Here is a 12857-nt window from a genome sequence, read left to right as displayed (position 1 = left end):
GACTGCACATAGGGATACATTGTTTTAAAGGCTTTGTGAAACACAGCCATCTTGCATCTGGATATGACTGTCTCAGAATGAAAATGAGAGAAAGAGAGAAGAGGTCGTCTAATTCCAGGGTCCCTTCTCTTTGATTGGTATCGTGAGAATGCAAAAATTGCAATGCCATTCGGCTCCTTCCTTCGATTAACAAGCCTTCATTGAGCTCCTACTGTTCCACCAGTACTACTGCATACTAGTGGGTCTGCTGGCTCCAGAGGCTGGGTTGTACGTTTGGGGTGAGAGGGTTAAGCACGTAAAGTTGAGGGGGAGGAGGGAGAGAGCTTGAGTGAGAAAGAGAGAGAGAGCGAGAGAACGAGGGAGGGGGAGAGAGAGAGAGAGGGACAGACAGACAGACAGACAGACAGACAGAGACAGAGAGAGAGAGAGAGAGAGAAAGAGAGCGAGAGAGAGACAGAGAGAGCGAGAGACAGAGAGAGCGAGAGAGAGGAGGTGGAGTTAAGGCTTCCGTGATGCCTCCTGACTTTTGCCAATGACAAGCTGGGGCGCATTGGGGAAACCGTGTTGCCGAGGCCAACCTGGGTTTGCCCAGCAGTGGAAGGAGAGGAGGGAGGCAAGGCTCCCCGAGCAGTGGGTGCCTCCTGCAACACTGTCGGGGGCCAGCCCAGAATCTATAAGAAAAGCTTCCCCTTTGCTGGCTACCCTCACCTTCCCCCCAGCCCAGGAGGAGGTAGTGGGAGGGGGGCACTTTGTCAATCCTCCTCCCCCTCGGGTCCCACCTAGGCAGGTAGGGCCCCGAGCCCTGGAGGAGCCCCCGGCGCGTGGGGACTCCCCCGGGGCCGCTGCTGCAGCTGCAGCTGCAGGGGGTGATTCTCTGGGGACGCGCGCGCGACTCGACAGGCGCGTGGGCGGCGGGGCGAGCTGCCCCCCCCCCACCTAGCTCCGGACATTCTTCCCCTCCCCCCCAGCCTCGTTGCGGTCCGAGGATTCCGAAGGTCTCTCCCTTAGGCCCCCCGCCTCCACCTTCGTCTCCCCTCTCTACCTGGTTCTCGCCCCGCGCCCTGGTTCGGGGTTGGAGGAGGGGGGTTAGGGGGAGCTGTGACGTGTGCAGGTTGGGTGAAGGATTGGAGGAGGGGGAGTGGGTCTGGATGTGTATGTGGGGGTGAGAAGGGGTTTAAGGTTAGGAACGGCGGCCGCACGAGCCTCGGAATCCTCGCGGCCCCTCTCGGCACGTCTTTTGTGTTTGTACACACACACAGCGCGAGGCGGCCGGGGAAGTCAAGGGAGGGGCGGAGGGAGAAAAGAGCGAACTAGCGAGAGGAAGGGAGGGAGGAGGAGAGGGAGGGGGGAGGGCGGAGGGAGGAGAGGGAGGGAGAGCGAACGGTGGAACAGGGGGCGGGGCCGAGCCTTCCCTCCATTGTGTGTGATTGGCTGGGAACGCGGCGGAGGGGGCGGACGCGGGCGGGTGTTGAGGGGGGATAGCCTCGGTGTCAGCCATCTTTCAATTGTGTTCGCAGCCGCCGCCACCGCCGCCGCCGTAGCTCTCCAGCGCTAGGGCCGCCTCTCGCTCTCCCAGCCCAAGCCGAAAGAGAAGGGGGGTAAGTTTTCTCTCCCTGCCTGCCTGCCCAGGACCGAGCCCCGCCTGACGCTGGCACCAGCACCGGACCTCGGGGGTCGCGGGGGACTGACCCGCGCTCCCTCCAGCCCGACCCCACAAACTTTTTGGCCCAGAAATCGGCGTGAGGAGCGAGAGTTTCCCGCCCCCCCCTCCGCCTCCTGAGGCAGCGGCGGCGGCGGTTCCTCCAGCGTCCCTGCCTCAGCCCGAGCACAGCAACCGCCGCGGCGGCGGAGCCCGGGCTCTCCCTCCGCCTCCTCCTCCCCGCGCCCCCCGGCCCCTCTTTCTTCGGTAAAATCCCGCTCGTCGCCCCTTCCTCGCGCCCCAAACCTTCATCACGACCCCGCGGAGCCCCTTAGCTACTGGCCCCCGGCCCCGGCTCCCTTTTTGCGGTCCGGGAAAGGGCTTCAAATCGCCGCCGCTTCCCACCCCGGGGTAATTCTCTTTTTGCTGCTTCCCCACAGTTGTTGCTAAGCTTCACCATCTTGTCTCTTTTCTCTGGTCACCGACCATATTTTTCCCCCCTCCCGTCTCTCTCTTCCTCTATTTCGAGAAAGGAAGGAGGAGGAGGAGAAGGGGGGGAAACATTGTTATTATTATTTTTCTTTTGAAAAAGAGGGAAAATTTTCTCCCTTCCCTTACTCCGGATAAATGAAAACTTGATGCATTTTAAATAGAAAAAAAAACTTTTGCATTTCGGGAGGCAGCACGTGGCGGGGGATGCAAGCGTCTTTTCGAGCTATTTTGTATTTCGTCTCTTTGGAAAGGGAGTCGGATACATTTTGTGATTGTTTCCATTTTGTTCGGGGTCTGGGAGCCGAGTTTGTACCCGTGCCAGGTGCTTGGGGACGAGACCGGCGGGGCTGGAGAGACCCGATGCGGGGAGAAGGATCCCGGAGAAGAGGCAGACCCAAAAGTTTATGTGCTGCTTGGGGGGGAGGGGGGTGCTGCTTATCTCTTTTGGGCTAATTAAAGTGTTGGCGAGCAGGCACTTGGAGATTGCTGTGAGAGGCTCCTGTGAGGTCGGGGAGACATTGCTTTGTCGGGGGGGAACGCGTTTGGTGACTCTTGTGCCCTGGCGATTTTTATTTATTTTTATTTTTTAGCGTAGGAACAAAAAAAAGCAAAAAGGTTTTTAGATAATATTTACGGTCTTATATAGGCAGACATGGGGGAGGATCTTGGGGGGGGGCTTTAAATTTTTTTGGGGGGGGCTGTAATTGGATTGGACCTTTTTTTCCCCTGTGGTTTGTGGCTCCATTATTTCTTAGATTTGTGTGAGCCAGATCTTGCTAATTTCTTCATTAATTAAAGAAATTAGATGGAAGGCTGGTGGGGGGGTCGTCTTCAGGCCCCTCGTAATAGGTGTTTGAGCGGAATGATTGGTGTTTGTGGCAGCTCTTCTCTCGAGCTTCGATTTATGTTCCCAGTTGCAGGTCTTTGGCTGAGAAGAGAAATAAGCTCGTTTAAAATGGATCTCGTATTGAAGGCATTGTTTTTGTTAGAAACCATGTCTATTTCGGGAAATTGTTTGTTTGGGGGTAGGGCTAGTATGCAATTGAATATGGTGATTTTCCTTTTTCTTTTTTAATGCTGGTAGGTGTGTATAAGAAGTTTTCAGGAACATGGCTCGTACCAAGCAAACTGCCCGTAAATCCACCGGTGGTAAAGCCCCCAGGAAGCAGCTCGCTACAAAAGCCGCTCGCAAGAGTGCGCCCTCTACTGGAGGGGTCAAGAAACCTCATCGCTACAGGTATAAAAATCATAGGACAAAGAATCAGGCCCCTGTGCTGTTGCAATATTCCCTTAACCAAATGGAAAGGTGAATTAAAGGCGAACTTTTTGCGGTAGGAGAGCTTTGATGTATTTTTTTCCATATTCTATTTTTATTAATGTCAAATCCGCCCAGATGCACAGTTAATTTGTTGGAAGAGGTTTTAGTTAAGAATGCTTAATTTTGAAAATATGCCTTATGATCTGACCCCTAAGGTCAAGGAAAGTGTATGTGGTGCAAGTAATTATGTTTTTGAATCAATTATTTAGTATTTACTTTAGTTTTTAAGGTAAGAGGCAAAAAAATAAAATAATGAATTTACAGGCATTTGAATGCACTTTGAACAGATGCTTTAAATTTTATTTTAGTAATTATTTTAATAAAGTCTTTAAAATTTTACACGTAAAAGTTAATTATTTCAGTATACTCCAACTGGCACAATTCCATCTGTGTCTTTTGCTTATGTAGCTTTGAAATACTCCAAGAGTTGTAGTAGAAACTCTCTACCATTAGAGGGCAGAAATTGTCTGTGTTATAGGTAACCTCTTGGCAAATAATTTTTCACTCAGCCTAAAATAAAGACTTAGGGGTAGGGGGAGTAGTTTAGAATTAGAGATAAAACTCTTGCTGACACATATCAGATAAACCCAACTGGAAGAATTTTTGTACAGTGAAGAGCATTCATATTTAACCTTCAGGTAGGATGGGCAGTAGTAGAAAAGTGGTGATAGTCTAGGAAGATGATGCCTTTAATATAGGTTTTCACATATTGCTGATATCAGAAGTAGATAATATAAGCAAAAAAAGTAATTCAGATGTAAAAGTTACATAATAAATAATAAAAGTTAAATAATGAAGTAAAGAAATGGGACTTAAATTGTGACTGTGGGAGGGGGAACAATATTGAATTAGCAGAGTGAGCTTCCTTCTTTGAAGCTACTAATGTTATATAGCTGAATTATCTTTCAAGTAAATTGATAAAATTTAGCAAAGTTTGATGTTTATGTTGAGTTTTGTGTCATAAATGGAAGAAGATGGTTTAATATTAATCAACTATCAGGATTTTTCTTGTCCTGATTTCCTTTATAATTCAGCAGGAACTTGAAATTTGGTGGTCTAATTTTGAGAAACTAAATTGATTTTCTTGTACTAGGTTCTTAAGTCTTTTATATGTGAACCTTTATAGTAACATCACTTAATGTTAATTCTTTAAAGGCCGGGTACTGTGGCTCTTCGTGAAATCAGACGTTACCAGAAGTCCACCGAACTTCTGATTCGTAAACTTCCCTTCCAGCGTCTGGTGCGTGAAATTGCTCAGGACTTCAAAACAGATCTGCGCTTCCAGAGTGCAGCAATTGGTGCTTTGCAGGTAAAGTTGGAGGGACTTTTATAACCTCGAGGATCTCACTGTGCCCGTGCCCCCCCCCCCCAAAAGTGTCCTTCAAATATGGAACTGATGGGAAGTGTTCTTAGATCTCTCCTAGTATGGCAAGTATCCCGGTTGTGTGGCCGTGGCCAAGGCCTTTAAAGTGTCTGAGAGCCTGTTTCCTCAGCTGTGTAATGGGGATAATGATACCTGTAGTACACACTTGACTCACTGTTGTTAGGGCCAAATGAGATGATAATGTCTGTGGAATGATTTGGTAACCTTAAAGCCCCATATGATAAATGTCAGCTGTTGCCATGCTCAGAAAATCTCTTTGGAATGGAGAAGGAGAATTCAGTGTTTAGAGTGGAAAAGGGGATATTGTGAAAGTAAGAGCAGTGGAGGATGACTGAGGATAGGGAGGTAAACATTTGTCTAGAACATAATCACTGAATTTCAGAGTTGGAAGTGAATTCAATTCAACGCATTGTGTCATCGAATTTGTTCAACCTTGTGAGGTAAGTGCTTACAAGTATTATCTCTTGTACGATCAAGAAAATAGTTTTAGGGAAGCACAATTACTTGTCTATGTAACTGTTCAGTGGCAAAGCCAGGATTCAAAGCCAGTTCTTCTGTCTCCAAGTCCAATGGGCTTTTTTTTTTTTTTTTTTAAACACTACGGGACATGATATGGGCATTAGAAAACATTGTTTGAGGGGTATGAATTTGAGGGAAAAAACAGTATGTTAAATTAGTTCTAGGCCTCAAATTCGATAAGTTGGGAAGGGATTTAAATTAATATGTTTGAGAACGTTTTTATAAAGCTGGGCAGCTAGGTGGTGCAGTGGATAGAGCTCAGGCCTTGGAGTCAGGAGGACCTGAGTTCAAATCTGGTCCTAGACTCTTGAAATTACTAGCTGTGTGATCCTGGTCAAGTCACTTAACCCTGATTACCCCCCCCCCCCCCCAAAAAAAACCAAAGTTGAGCAGCAATCATTTAAAAATGTGCAGAGATGAATCTGGCATGCTTATGGTTAGAAATTTTTGTTACAACTTGACATATTTTGAATAAAATCTTTATTATTAATATAAGTAAAATGTGGTCTTAAAGGTTTATTGCCTTGACCTTGACTAGGCATCCTTAGATAAGTTCATAAGAATGAGTGAATTTTCAAGGTTATTTTCCCAAGAAATCTTCAATATAATTAAATGTATTCACTGCTTTTCTTGAATTGAAGCTTAGAATATTCACACCTTTTAAAATGCTTGTGTAACTACATATAGGTGGTTTTTACTTAATTTGATATATTTTAAAATGTTTATGTACACATACATAACTTGTGACATTTTCATGAAAGCAGTAGCAGTGCCATTCTGTTGCTTTATGTGCAAGAGGATGTGATAGGTGGATTCTACTCTGAACTGTTACTGGTTGAGCTGTTTCTATGGTTAGGCTAACCTCATTTGATTGGTGAATTTCAGAAGTAGGCATCCATTAACTCTTAGGTGAGTTGAAAGTCTGGGAATTACAACCCATCTGAATTATCTTTGTTTATGAAAGCACTTTATAATAAGCTTTAAGTGTTCATGGCTAATTATAGTGACCTAAGATGTCACTTCAAATAAAAAATTGCAAATATTAGCATTAGGATTACAGAATACTAATTTAAAAGCTACTATTCTAACAGCATTCCTTAAAATTCAGCCTTTTGAGGTAGAGATGTCCAAATTTGGGGGGTGGTATACTACTGTTACTTTGCAGGTTGTCAACATCTTTAACATCCTGAATAAAAATTTCTTCACTAAATTTCTCATCTAAAAATGTCCATAAAACATCGATTACTATACCTTACATTTGGTTTAAGACTAGCTGTTTATGCATCAGATTCAGCTTCATAAGAGTCTGAGACTGCCCTTTGTTCAATAGCTCATTTGGTTTAAAATACTGTGGCTTATGAGAATTGTTTGCCAATATCAACCCATTATCTCCTTTATGATAATAGCAAGGTAGGTGGCATTGGTAATCTCTTAAGCCATGTTGTTGTATGATCTAAATTAGCATTTAGGTTTGTAATAGTTTATTTGGGCTAATAATTAAAAGTTTGTATTCTCAGTCTAAAAGTACAGGATTCAAGTCCTCCCTCAGACATATACCAGCTGTGACCCTGGGCAAATCATTTAAACATTCAGTGCTCTGGGCAACTGTAATTTTGTGGAGATGCATTAGTAGAGGGAGTTTTCCTCACATGAGAATTCTCGGGGTTGTTTTAGTTAAAGGAAAAGTTTTCCTCTTCACGTTTCTGTCTAATATTTTCCTTCCTATTTTTCTCCTTGCTCGAGTCTTAAGCTCCTTTGGTTTTGTAACATGACAGTAACTTCTGGGTACTTGCATTAGGGCCTTGAATTTCATTGGCCAGCCTGATATTAGGGAATGGAATGGCTTATTTCTACCTGGTTCCATATTTCTACTCTCTGTGTATCAGTATTAACACTATACTCTATCATATTAAAGAACCAGAAAGAAATAAGGAAAAGTTTTTTCTGAACTATATATACTACCCCCTCCTCGGTAGCCTTTAAGAGTACAACTCTTTAGATGGTCTTACACCATATCGTTGTGTTAGATAATACGTTTGTTGGCTTGGGTACATGGCAGCTTTTAGCAGATAAGTGAGATGCTGCATGCTTATTAAGTAATCTCTCTCTACCAGGTTAACAAATTTATGAACTTGAGTTTGGAAGGCTACTGCATAATTGGGTGATATTAAAAGCTAGGCGAACGCTTCTGAAATCTTTTTCTTAACTAAAGAAAAAAATTGCCAATACTGGTGATAGTGGAAGGTTATAACGGGGTCCTTACCCTTAAGAACCTTAAGAGTGCATTTGGGGAGATAAAACATTTCTGGCATACCAAAGATAAACTGTAAGTGCTGTTAGTAGCTCAAGAGAGGAAATGATCCCTTTGTTCTATGGTGATTAGGGGAGGTTTCCTGGGTCTTGAGCTGTTTGTTCAAGGATTGTGTGTGATCTCTATTTTGATGCCAGGAGCATAGTGTGTTCAGGAATATAGTTTGGCTGGAACAGAGTAGTTGAAGATAAGACAGGAAGAGTAGCAAACCAAAGATTTAAAAAAAAACCATAAAATTAAAAGGAAGACATGGAAGTGTAAATTGGGAGGAAAAGGCATTTATTAGTTATATTGTTAAATGGTCTCCCAAAACTGACACTTAAATTTTGTGGTAATGAAAAATATTTAATATTCTTGACTAAATGTTTATCCCTGTGGTTTATTGTTGTTATTGTTGTTACTATTACCTGTTATGTCTGAGTACAGTGACTTAAGTTGATTTCCTCATAGGGGAGAGATTTGTATTTTCTGAGGTTATTTTGAAATCCCCAAATATGAGCATGAACAAATCCTTGTTTGATTGAGACAGTTGTTATCAGGTTTGGGAATGGGCAAAACTAGCATCTATAAAAACACCATTCTTTTAAGTCTCAGTTTTTATTTTAAAAGTGCTGAGAGAAATAAAATTTCAAAATTTAATCCCTGAACCCGTTACCCTCTAGCATATTGTTTACTGAATCACTTGGAAGTAACTTTCAGCAGTATATTAAAAAGGGCCATAGATGCATGTTGGACAGTTAACACTATTAAAATATTAAGTGTTTACCTTGAATACCTATAGGAGCTATTTGATCTGTTGAGTCAAAGAACCTGGGAAAAGTATTCCTCACACTTACACTAAATAAGCAGGTGTTTGAACTTAAGTAGAAGGCAGCATTATTTAGCCTTTCTCAGAGGAATTCATGATATGCTCTAGTGAATAGTTGAGCTGAATGATTTATGTAGATATGCCTATTGTGTATTTCTTTACATGCCCCATTCTATTTCATCAGGTTGGGATGGCCTAGATTAGAACCACAACTGCCTTGTTATTAACATTTTGTAAGAGTTCCTACAATGTCTTCTACTGAGCCTAGGTACTTTAAGGGCAATGCTAAGTTTGGGAGTTTAGATTAGGGAGAGATGATTATGAGCTGCAATAGTCTTTTATTCAAGAGGCTGGACCTGGGAGAAAAGCTGGGTAGGATTAGAGTGACCATGGGATGATTTTTATTATTTTTGGAAGGTGTTAGAAAGATGAGGAAATATTTTAAAGTGAACGCAGTTGCTTTATGGTATCACTTCCTATGTCCTGCCTCCTCGCGTCCCTCCTCCCAAAAAAATAAAGCGGACCATAACTGTAAGACTGTTCTGAGACTTTATTCTCTCTTTTGGTGATATCAACAGCTATGGGATAAATGAACTATGCCAATGACTCTCATAATCCAGTCCTCATTTCTAAGGACCCCTTAGGCATCTCATATGTCCAGCACAGACCTGGTTTCCTCTTAACTATTCTATTTCTTTTGAGAGCATCACCATTGTCTAGCCACCCAGGTATGTAGCTTGGGTCATCCTTAGCTCTTTAATCTCCCCAAACCAAGTCATTTGCCAGATCTTGTCAATTGTAGATCCACATCTCTCCTATCTATCCCCATCTCTCTTCATTGGTTTCCTTACTTCCAGTCTATCCTCCACTCAGCTTCAAATGAATATTTCTAAAGCATAAGTATAACAATCATTTTCATCTTTTAAAAATCTCAGCTCCCCATTGCCTCTAGAATACAAATGCAAACTCTTCTATCATTTAAAGCACTTCACAATCTGACTTGTTACCACCTACTCCAAGATAAACTAGCCTACTTTGTTTCATCTCTCCCATGCTTAGAATATTCTCCCTCTTTATCTTCTCCTGTTGATGTTGCTATCTGTTGAAGGCACAGCTGGTATCACTTCCTACAAGAGGGCTTAGATGGTTATCCCAGTTAGTAGCCACCACTTAATGTGCACCACCACTCTCAAAAAAAACACCACCCTCAAAAAAAAATTGTTCCTGTTTTGTGTATACTGATCTGGTTTCCCTCCAGTAGAATTGTAAGCTCCTTGAGGGGAGCCAGTTTGATTGTTGTATCTGTAGCCCCAACACCTAGCAAAGTGCCTGGCAAATAATACTTGATGTTTGTTTGTTTGAATATAATTTCTGTTATGAAAATTAATTTTCTTAGCTTGAATTATATTTCTAAATATTTTAAAGTTTTAGTATATTCCAAGTAGCTAAGGTGATTCTTGATGGAATATTTCACTTGTAATGTATTTAGTAAACACTTAGGCATCTTCTTTTCCCACTCTTTCATCCAACCTTCTCTCACCTTTCCATGTCAAGCTATACATGTCTCTTATTAAGGTCAAATAATAAAATGTCCAGTTTTAGGTGGATGGTATTTCCTAGCTGCCTAAAAAAAAAAATTCAGGCTTTGTTAGAATTGCTTCATATATGTTCTAGTTCTTAAGCTAACATCATCTAATAAAGTAGGTATATGAAAGATTTCAATAGTAATGAGAGGATTCCTACACCCCAACTAATCTTTCAGTTCTATAAGCATACTTGGCTATTAAATATGTAAAATCTAATAATTTTTTTTTATTCTTATTGTAGGAGGCAAGTGAAGCCTATCTGGTTGGCCTGTTTGAGGACACCAACCTATGTGCTATCCACGCCAAACGTGTCACAATCATGCCAAAAGATATCCAGCTAGCACGCCGCATACGTGGAGAACGTGCTTAAACTCCACTATGATGGGAAACATTCTTCATTCTCAAAACAGAAAAAAATCTCTTCTTCCTGTTATTGGTAGTTCTGAACGTTAGATATTTTTTTCCCATGGGGTCAAAAGGTACCTAAGTATATGATTGCGAATGGAAAATAGGGGACAGAATCAGGTATTGGCAAGTTTTTTCCATTTTCATTTGTGTGTGAATTTTGAATATAAATGCGAGGACATAAAGCATTAATGCGGTCAAAAAAATGTTTCCGTGAACAAGTTTCAACGATTCAACTTTATAACAATTATAAATAAACCTGTTAAATTTTTCTGGACAATGCCAGCATTTGGATTTTTTTAAAAAGTAAATTTCTTATTGACGGCAACTAAATGGTGTTTGTAGCATTTTTATCATACGGTAGATTCCATCCATTCACTATACTTTTCTAACTGAGTTGTCCTACATGCAAGTATATGTTTTTAATGTTGTCTGTCTTCTGTGCTGTTCCTGTAAGTTTGCTATTAAAATACATTAAACTACACCTGCTTTTGGTCTTGATTTTTCAACCACATATATGTGTCCATATATATGCATACATGGGCACATATGCATATATATGAACATATATTTAAATTCATTCCCTGAAATCATGTTATAAAAATACTATTACATGTTTGAAGATACCCTCTTTTGAAGGGGTTTTAATGTTTAACCTATAATTGAACCCTGAAAAACAAGAGAGTGTCAATTCATTTTCTAAAAAGTGTTTTGGGGATAGAAAGTTTGTGTGTTAGCAATAGCTAAGAAAGAAAACTGGAACCATTTGATTTTCCACTTTTCCAGTAATTGGTTTATTTAATTTAGCATATGGTGATTGGTATATGCCAGTAATTCTGATTAATCATGAATTTTGGTTAGTATGGTTAGAACCTTAGTCATTGAAGGGAAATTAAATAGCAGTAGGGTTTGAATTCTTCAGTGTAAAGTTTAGTGTGTAACTATAAAAGGCTATTAGGGTACATCTTAATACTAAATACCAAATTCTGACTTAAGGTGCATGTTTATATGATTTACAATTTGAAAAAGGACCTTGAGGCCCTTTGGTCCAAACTACCTCTCCCCCTGCTTTTCTTTTCTTTTTTTTTTTCCCCAGAAGAGGAATTGAGGCCCAGAAAGGTTAGGTGACTACTTGCCCAAGGTTACACAGGTAATAATAGAACTGGGATGTGAGCCCAAATCCTTTGCCTCCAAATTCAGCAAGCTCTTTGCACAAAATCCCCAAATAATATTTAATTATTTACATTGGTAATCTTTGAGAATTTTCTGATAGAACATAATTTTGTGGAAGTAGCTTAATATTGTATACTTCAAATAGAAATGTATTTTGGGGGTAATTTGTCACAATTACATTAGGATTTTATAAATAACAGAATTCAAGCAATTTGAGACAACTCTGATAGAACCCATTTCGGTTGCCAGCTAGTCACCCAACTTTACTTGAACACAAGTAACCATGTACTTTTATATATTCAGCATTTTATAAGTGAGAAGTACTTGTTTCTCTAGATTTCTTATTACATGGTTACACTACTTTAAAGAGAAGTATTACATTAAGAGTCACATTTTAGAACCACCCTTTAAAACTATGAGGATAACAATTTTTAAAATTAGAATTTAGTTACTAATATGGCAAAGCAGCTTGGAGATAATAAGATTACAGATTTTTTTTGTTTCCAGTCCTAAAATATAAGGCATATGTGTAAGGTATGAGGCTTCACAAGTCATAAAGCACTGTATAAATGATAGCCATTATACAAGTGTGCTTTGTACTGAAAAATGTTCAATTCTGAAATTATGAAGGCATTAGAACTTAATTGATAGTCACTCCCATAAAACAAAGGAAAGTAAAATTGGGTTGGAGAGCATAGAAGGATAGGGAGGCTGCTAGAGGTCAGATAAATTACTATCAAAGCTATAATCTTGATCCAAATTCTTAGAATACAACATTAAGTAAAAAAAGATTTAAAGTTCTACTTTAATGTTTTAGGTTTTACAAAACCAAAATTCAGACTTTGAAGAGCCTTTAAAAGATGTACTATTTTAATAGGGTAAACCCTTAAAATTACCAGGTTGTTATGGTAAAAGCTTAAACATATTTTACATGGAGTCAAGATGCAATGATCTCTGTTTCCTATATTTTAAAGCTAAGGTGTTTTGCTATTTTGGGTGGTTATCATACAGTAATATATTTTCATTTCAACTGTGAGCAAAATCTGAGAAACAGCTGAACAGTTTTGCATATGTTGAAGTTAATCTTGTATTTTAAGAAACAATAAATTCCTTCCCTGCTGTACTGAGTTTAGATATTTAAGCACTGAAACTTCACTTTGAAACCTTAATTCCTTAGAAGCACTCAGACACTGGCTATTCCAGGCTAGAAAGGGATGAGACT

General features: G+C 40.6%; 1 protein-coding gene across 1 annotated transcript; it reads left to right on the top strand.

Annotated features, from left to right (window-relative positions):
* Positions 1-1492: 1492 nt before the first annotated feature.
* LOC114049704 (histone H3.3) lies at positions 1493-10795 on the top strand. Its single transcript, XM_027871051.1, has 4 exons — positions 1493-1598; positions 3216-3368; positions 4605-4758; positions 10299-10795. Exons 2-4 carry the CDS (start codon positions 3241-3243, stop codon positions 10425-10427), a joined length of 411 nt encoding a protein of 136 aa, XP_027726852.1. The 5' UTR covers positions 1493-1598; positions 3216-3240; the 3' UTR covers positions 10428-10795.
* Positions 10796-12857: the final 2062 nt, after the last annotated feature.

The sequence above is a fragment of the Vombatus ursinus genome, unplaced genomic scaffold, assembly GCF_900497805.2.
Source record: "Vombatus ursinus unplaced genomic scaffold, bare-nosed wombat genome assembly UNPS02014798.1, whole genome shotgun sequence".
NCBI classification, from domain to species: Eukaryota; Metazoa; Chordata; class Mammalia; order Diprotodontia; family Vombatidae; genus Vombatus; species Vombatus ursinus.
Note: the sequence above shows the minus strand (reverse complement) of the source record. Positions and strands in the feature narration are given on the sequence as shown.

What these genes read in the sequence shown, in the direction of transcription:
- LOC114049704 (XM_027871051.1), top strand. Translation starts at nt 3,241, where the DNA reads ATGGCTCGTACCAAGCAAACTGCCCGTAAATCCACCGGTGGTAAAGCC. An exon ending in AAGAAACCTCATCGCTACAG is followed by an intron (nt 3,369 to 4,604) that starts GTATAAAAATCA and finishes AATTCTTTAAAG; the next exon opens with GCCGGGTACTGTGGCTCTTC. An exon ending in CAGCAATTGGTGCTTTGCAG is followed by an intron (nt 4,759 to 10,298) that starts GTAAAGTTGGAG and finishes TTCTTATTGTAG; the next exon opens with GAGGCAAGTGAAGCCTATCT.